At 35.5% G+C, this 8659-nt stretch overlaps 1 protein-coding gene across 1 annotated transcript; it reads left to right on the plus strand.

Moving 5' to 3' along the window:
* Positions 1-1250: 1250 nt before the first annotated feature.
* Positions 1251-7548, plus strand: LOC128893753 (uncharacterized). Its single transcript, XM_054154961.1, has 6 exons — positions 1251-1563; positions 1830-2072; positions 2864-3274; positions 5080-5436; positions 6758-7000; positions 7133-7548. The coding sequence occupies exons 1-6, from the start codon at positions 1251-1253 to the stop codon at positions 7546-7548; spliced, it is 1983 nt and encodes a 660-aa protein (XP_054010936.1).
* The last annotated feature ends 1111 nt before the right edge of the window (positions 7549-8659 follow it).

Consider the following 8659-nt stretch of genomic DNA (forward strand, 5'->3'; position numbering starts at 1 on the left):
TGCTGCGATAACAGGGCTCGCACAATTTTCTTTATCTGTCCATATTTTTCATGGATAATTTACATCGTAATCGCTCTAAAACTCACCCAGTAAATAGAATTTTCATGCAACTTTTAATCTCGCGAGTCAGTTTTCGCTTGACCCAACGCTGCCTGTTATCTCTGAAAGATTTCTATCCATGCTTTTAATGTACTCAATGCGCCAATTGTTAAAGCTGACTTTTTCGCATATATCATTCTTTGACACTGTCTGTTTATTCTACATTGTCAAGGTAAAGATAGTACGCGTCGGACCTTGAACGCTAAAAACAGTTACGATAGGAGGAAAGGATACTTAAGTATACAATATTGCTTTTAGTGTTACGTGAATTTCGCGCACCGTGTCTACGAATTTTTCGATAATTACTATAACCTTCTAGGTCCGGGGAATCGCTGAATCATTCATCTTCCATCGAAAACAAACATACTTAACTTTCTTCGTTAATTCAATATTTGACAGAAATTATGACAAAAACATTTGTTGATAGCTTAAACGAAACACCTCGTACGTTTTTTTCTTCGTGGATTGAATTAAGAGACTTTTGTACGTATGGAAAAATGCGTGCGTTGTACTTCTCGCTGTCGAACTGTCATAGATAGTGTTCATAACATTATCGCAACGTATGTAAACACAAACTTGTTCTCACTCCTTCTCCGTTTTTTGTTATATTTAAATACGCCTCGTTACGCGTTTTTGGCAAAGAAGGGATCAGTTAATAAGCAATCTTTCGGAACGTTTAACACGGTATTAAATGGTTAGTGTGGAAATTACTTCTCTCGCGGTAGCCATCGTTTCATTTAATTGATCGAGGGCTTTATGAAGGTAGAGCAGTTATCCACCATGAAGACACACATCTTGATTAGCTTTTTCCTCGTTTACAGTGCCAATGGTAAACATTACACTTGTTCTGATTCACTGCTGCTTGCATTCTTCGTAAATTGTCATGCTACACTAATCCTCAGCATACATACATTGCATAATTCCATGAAAAGTATCATAGCTCTGACAATGGTCACTGTTCCGTTGGAGTAGAAACGCTATTAGCATTCTTTTTTATTTATTACTGTACGTGGTATTATTTTAAGTACTTTATTAAAATCAGCAGCACTATTCTCTGTCCATAAATGTAATATGAACCAACATTTGGCACGGTCAAACTGTTTGCAGGACTCGAGGTGCTTAATACTATCGCAAATGATATAAACGATACCATGGAGTTTATAATAAACCTAGGCGCACATTTTCCCCTGAATCTGTTCGTGTTTGATGACTACAATAGGCCTGTTCAGTTAGATTTAAGTTTAACTTCCGAAGAAGCTCTGCGAGATACAGAAAGCGCAATAAAAGAGGATGTAACCTTCTACTTGTACACAAATTTAAACCCGATTCTTCCTCAGTTGTTGTTCGTCAATGACACCTGGACTTTTGAATTTAGCCTGTTCAATATGCAGAATCCAACGGTATTCGTCGCGCACGGATGGTCAAATTCTCACTTGAATCCCGCCTGCACTCAAGTTAAGGACGGTATGTTACTTTTGTCTATCTCGAAAGATTTTTCAGAAGTTCGCAAATTTTAGATTTTATAGCTGTTTGTGATCGTAATCCAATCTTACTTCGCATAAGTCGCAACTTTCGTAATGGCAATTGGATGAGATTGTTATTTTTTTTATATTCACATTAAAAATTCAGGACTGTCTAACGAAAATCGTATCGATTAACGAGAAACTAGACTAGCTGAAAAGGATCGAATTTTATCTGTTTTATCCGTTTTTCGTATTTCTTATTTGCAGCTTATCTCAAACATGGCGAGTATAACGTTATACTGGTGGACTGGTCACCTATTACTAAGAACTCGTATCCTTTTGCCTGTAATCGAGTTGTAATGGTCGGCAAACATGTTTCCTCTATGATCGATTTCATCGAGGATCAAGGAGTGGATGTATCTAAGATGACCACAGTGGGCCATTCCCTAGGTGCTCATGTTGCTGGTTTGGCAGCCTATTACGCCAGAAGCAAAGTGGATTACGTCGTTGGTAACTACTCAGGCGCTCACTGCCTATACCGCTGCCTCCTTGTCTCAATTTTCAACAGCATTTTTATCTGATCTCGTTAAATTCTTATCGAGAGGAAAGAGATCTTATTAAATTCCAAAAATTGTGTGAGATATCGTATCCTGATTAGTATAGATATTCATTAGTATAATTACTCACCGTCACTAATATTTACAGTGGGTGCAGAATGTATTCGTACACCGATCAATTTTCCAAAAAACTTTTGTGTGAAATTGTAGTTTCTTAACTTCTTTTTTATAATCAATGATATTTTACATATTCTCGGAAGTCTCTAAGATAGATATAGTCCATACAACATTTACTAGTTAATATATTTTGTGAAGTTAACAAAAAAAATGCGAAAAGTAGGTAAAAGTGTAGAAGCAATTAGTACTTGTACGAACCATTTAGAGTTTGTAACGTAAACACATTCGTTTATTGCTCCGTACGAATTAGAAAACATGAAATTTCCAGGAAAGTACTTTTAAACAGCTGTGCGAATACTTATTCCTTTAATATTTCTATCGATTAATTGTTTTCTTCTTGTTAATTTCGCAACTCACACAAATAGCTATTCTTTTTTGTACTCTATCTACACTAGAGATTTCCGAGGATATGTAGAATGTCATTGTTTATAAAAAATAACTTCATGAATTACAATTTTACATAGTTTTTTTGGAAATTTATCGGCGTACGAATACTTTCCACACCCACTGTATAAACGTCACGTGTCCCTTAAGGACAAGAATTCACAGATCAAGATTTTCTCGCAGGTTTGGATCCAGCTTTGCCAGGATTCGAGAACGTCGGACCTGGATCCAGGATCTCGAAAAAGGACGGTAAATACGTAATGATCATCCACACTGCCGGCGCTACTCTCGGTATGGTCGCTCCGATTGGTCACGTCGACTTTTACCCAAACGGTGGTTACACTCAACCAGGCTGCACGGTTGATTTCATAGACGCGTGTTCGCACTACCGAGCGCCTAAATATTTCGCGGAGTCCATTAACAGTAAAGTAGGCTTCTTGGGGCAGAAATGTAGCAGTTACAAGAATTTCAAGAATCGCAAATGCAAGTCGAAACCCGTTGCTTATATGGGCACTGCCGAGCCGAATTTCAAGATCAGGGGCGTGTACTATTTGAAGACAGCCAGTGAATCTCCTTTTGCTTTGCCATTTTCGCGTAATCAGGGTCGATAAGTGTCGTGGGGGTATCTGTTTATGTACGCTTCTGGGGAATTCTAAGGTTAAATGTTTATTTGCTGGTAGCAAGTCTTCTTTCCTACAGAACAGCAGGATATCAAATAGTTGATTTCAATTTAGGCTCCCAGGTGAAATAATGTTGAAACTTTTTTTAATAAATAGGAGCAACAACTGTATCCCATATGCGATTAAAATGAACAGATTTTTTTTTCTTATTTTCCTTGTTCAGAAACAATTATGTTTCTCATATAATCTGCAAACTATGGTTAAAACGATACTGTATAAATTAAGAAACATATATGCGTGTATAAAATAAATGAATTCAACACATCTAATTCTAAGTACTTTTTGAGTTACGCTATAATATTTACCACAAGTTTCCGAACGTATGTAAACAAGTTTCGGATGTATGCATTTGAGTTATTGTTATTCAAATGAATAATAATCACGATCGATGGACGTTTTCAGTAATTTAACTTTCCAAGTAAGTACCATACGCAAACGTAATCTGAGTAATTGTGCGCTTAAGTGAACTATATGAACCTACAATGAACTCAAGTTTATCGAATTTTCAGTAATTAAGATTAGTGTCGTGTTAAATAACTATGCCAATACCGAGAGATTATCAGTTATCAAGGGAATGACAGACAACAGAGAAGCGGAACCGTTAGCATAAAAACAATTATTTAAATAGCTATTAGAAAATGAAAACGTTACGTTTATGAAATAAATAAATAAATCGATAAATAAATTTTAAGCAAAATGGAACGTATACTTGTATAGGTGTTAAGTAACAAAGATGTTTTACGAATTAAAATTGGAATATCAATTTTAAATTAATTTTTTTATAATATAATAATTCTGATTTTATGGTATATAACATTAAATTCAATTAATTCTTCATAATTTTCAGAATAAAAACAAATTAACCTTATTGACTTAAACTTGTTATATGAGTAAACAGCTTCCACAAACATGCCGAAGACTTCGTCTATGCACTACACTATCATAATTTACGAGTCCCCGAAGGTTAATCATAAATTTCTAATGAAACAATTCTAACATGAAACATTCGCTCTCGTTACAATACATCACGTGTTCGCAATTTATGAGTAATAGCTACACTTAATTTTATTATAGAAATTAATGTATTGATTCAGTTTGGTCGATAGCTTTATAAAGGCATCGTAAATTGATATCAAAAGAAGTATCAAGTTCAACCATGGAAACATTCCTTTTGAGTATTCTACTCATCTGCTGCGTCAGTGGTAAACGTTCTCTTTTTCAGATTGCAGTATTTTCAAAACTTTGGATTGTAAATAAATTAGCTTGCAAAGTGTTTGGTTCTTCGACAGTAGCTTTATAATTGTATTTTTAATAACTAGACTACGGATGTTTATGCAAATTCATATATTTACAGGCTTAGATAAAGAGTTTGGATCGAAATGAATGATCTTACTATTGATATTTTTATATGTTTTACATTCATGCATAGTCCATTACATTTTCCCACATTTTCACCTATCATGAATGCATAATCATCCGTAGTCTCTGAATAACAGGATACGTTTATTAAAAAACAAGATTCTAAAAGTTCTTTTAGGAAACTCTTTAGAAGAACTCTGATATTTTTCATTGTATTCGCAGAGAAGAAATGCAACTAAACAAACGTTGAAGCTGAACATCCTGATTAACTATAATACCGGATACTTCCAACATATTTAATCAGTGCCAATACATTATCATTGTACATTGAGTTTATTGTTATTGTAATTTCATTTACAGGTATCCCGGTGCCTGATGTTAGCCAAGAAGCTATTGATCCTCTCCTTAAGGTTGCGATATACACAATTGCACGAGCAGACCAAAGATTGTTAATGTTGGACGACAATCAGAATCTAGTTCCCTTAGATTTGAGCTTGAAGTACCCAGAAACTGTAGAAGAAACTCAGAGGGAACTGCCAAACCATGTCATCTTCAATTTGTACACGAGAGTAACGCCAGAGACACCTCAGATACTGCGCGTCAATGACACTATTTCCTTGAAGAATAGCTGTTTCAGTCCGAAGAGACCAACGATCATTGCCACACATGGATGGATAAACTCTCATAACAATCCTAGTTGCACCGAGATTCGAGATGGTAAGTGTTCCTTTATTACTTAAGGATGTATGGGAGGTACGATCGGAGACAAATGTACAGTGGGTGTAGAACGTATTCGTACATCGATCAATTTTCCAAAAAACTTTTGTGCGAAGTTGTAGTTTCTTAACTTCCTTTTTTGTAATCAATGATATTTTACATACTCACCAAAGTCTCTGCGATAGATATAGTCCAAGCAACATTTACTATTTAATATAATTTGTGAAATTAACAAAAAAAAATGCGAAAAGTGGGTAAAAGTACAGAAGCAATAAGTATTTGTACGATTCTTATGACGAACCATTTACAGCAGAGTTTGTAACGTAAACACATTAGTTCATTGCTCCGTGCGAATTAGAAAACATCAAATTTCCAGGAAAGTACTTTTAAACAGTTGTGCGAATACTTATTGCTTCAATATTTCTATCGATTAATTGCTTTTTTTTCTTGTTAATTTCGCAACTTACGTAAATAGCTATTTTGTTTTTTGTAATCTATCCATTCTAGAAATTTCCTAGAACATGTAAAATGTCATTTATAAAAAATAAGTTAATAAATTACAATTTTACACAATTTTTTTTGGAAATTGATCGGTGTACGATTACTTTCTACACCCACTGTATATGAAATTTGCATTAATAAAATACAACAACGACATGTAAATTTTGTATACATGGGTAATGTTATAACTTTTGAACTGGTTAGTAAAACGGCTCCAAATATTTTCAGGGACTTTTGAAAGCTTGTTACAATAATCGAGAATTTTTTGATTAAATACCGACTATTCTGACATATCTCCCAAATATTTGATTTTGTAGCTGTTTGAATAATATTGCTAACCTTTTTCCAATATTCTATAATACGGTCTTTGTCCGACCGATGTTGTTCCTGTTTCCTAAACTTTGATCTTTAGTATATGCATTCAGTGTTTCATTCGTATCAAATCGTTACTTAAGCAGTTACGATTCATTCAATGAATGGTAGAGCTTTTTCAAACATCGATAAAATAACCAATATTAAGAAATCTTGAAGACTTATCTAGATATTAGATCATTCCATGAGTTCGTGCTGCAAACTGAGTGAATATTCAATAAAACAAAACTACAGAAATTTTCTAGCGACGGTATAGTGTCTACGTTAGAAAGGTGGGAAAATATTGTAAAACGAGAGAGATTACCTTTTTTTATAGCACTGAAGGGTACGTCTCGCGTATCAATTCGAGTAGCAGAAGAACGAGTGGCACGAAGTTGTGTGTGTGTGTGAATAAGAGTAATTGGAGTAAAATTACGAAAGTAAATTGAATCTTCCCTGACCTTTGTAGCTTATCTTAAACACGGCGACTACAATGTCATCCTGGTAGACTGGTCATATATATCGATGAAACCGTATGCGTGGGCTCGTAGTCGAGTCCCAATGGTCAGCAAATACGTCTCCGCCTTCATCAATTTCCTCGTGGAGCACGGATTAGATGTGTCTAAGTTGACCGTAGCTGGCCACTCTCTTGGTGGTCAAGTTGCCGGATTGGCATCCCATTACGCGAAGCACAAAGCGAAATTGGTCATAAGTGAGTCCACTCCAAAACAGTTAACTGCTTCTGACATTGATAAATACCGTGCAACTTTAAAAAATTGCTTCAGGATAAAAATTCCTCTCGACAGACGATCTCAAAGTAGCTGAACGGAAATTCTTCTTACAGGTTTGGATCCAGCCCTTCCGCTTTTCGAGAAAAGCGGACCGGGAGAGAGGGTTTCCCGTGGGGACGCAGAATACGTAATGGTCATCCATACAGCTGCAGGATTATATGGCTACGACGTTCCGCTTGGTGACATCGACTTTTATCCAAACGGTGGCACCGATCAATTAGGCTGTACGGCTGCTACGCTCGGCTTCTGCTCGCATTTCCGTGCCCCTTATTACTTCGCGGAGTCTATTAATAGCGAAAGAGGCTTCTGGGGGGTGAAGTGTGACAATTACGAAGACTACAGAGCGGGTAAATGCAAGTCGAATCCCGTCGCTCTCATGGGCGGCGTTAAACCGAATTTCGAAGCCAGAGGCACCTACTACCTGGACACTGCCCCTGCTCCTCCATTCGCACTAGGCCCCGTATCGTAGCAGGATAACGCATTTACGATAGACGACTTGGTAACTGTTCGTAGCTCGATGCTAATTGTCTCTGGTGCTGTAGCACGAAGTTTATTATAAAGCTTGTCGAAAGACAAAGATAAACGCTGGTAAGCGAAACTATTAGCCCTTTTATGGTAGGTATCTTTTGGTCGAGGAAACAAGTCTTTGAGCACACTGTCTGATCAGATTCTTCGAAGGTATGGTCTCACGTTTGCGAGTACAACTTGAGATTGATTTAATTTATGTTATTTTCTTTAACAAGTCAACTTTAGATATGACTTCTTACCGAATCGCGACGTAAATTAGATCAGACGCCATGTTTTCATGCATTCAATAATTCTTAATAAAAAATCGGTACCGGAAGAGTCGGTTTCTAAATGCAAACTGAATGTCTTCCGCATCTTAACGCATAAGGTTCGATAAGGTTCGATTTTCTTGGACGAAAACGATTGCTTGTCACTTGTGCATTGTAATATAACTCGGTCATATCGTAAGTGAAATTTGTCATTTTAATTTGTGCTCCAAGTTTTATGTACAATCGTCGACGAATAAAGGAAGTACAATTATTCTCTTTTTGAGAAAATTTCTGTTTACTTCATTACGTGTTTCGACTCTCCTAATCCCATGTGAAGTTTTACTGTGTTTATAAAATAAAGAATATTATATTATTACATTTAATATATATACACTATAGTATACTGAGGAAACATTCTTCAAGGTGAACATTAATTCACTTTAATACGAACCTTGATAAATGTACCTTAGTTGAGGATGCATTTAATTAAATACTTGCATTTTTTAATAATTTTTTATTTAAAAAGTACTGTCATCTAATAGCTTAAGTAAAATAAACGAAAGTATCAAAATGAAACTTGAATACGTAGGATATGTAGAATATATATGTATGAAACTTCAATATCTGTATACTGTTAATCTTGTATAGAATAAGCAGTTCATTTCAATTCCAACTATTTGATTAGATTCTTAGTTTAATTTGAATTACTATATTATTTGGAAAATGTATGATTGGATAAAGCTACAACCATTATTAAACAGCACCTTATTTTGTTTTGTCATTAAATGAAGCTAAAATTGTAAA

This window comes from Hylaeus anthracinus, unplaced genomic scaffold (assembly GCF_026225885.1).
Source record: "Hylaeus anthracinus isolate JK02 unplaced genomic scaffold, UHH_iyHylAnth1.0_haploid 3, whole genome shotgun sequence".
Classification (NCBI taxonomy): domain Eukaryota; kingdom Metazoa; phylum Arthropoda; class Insecta; order Hymenoptera; family Colletidae; genus Hylaeus; species Hylaeus anthracinus.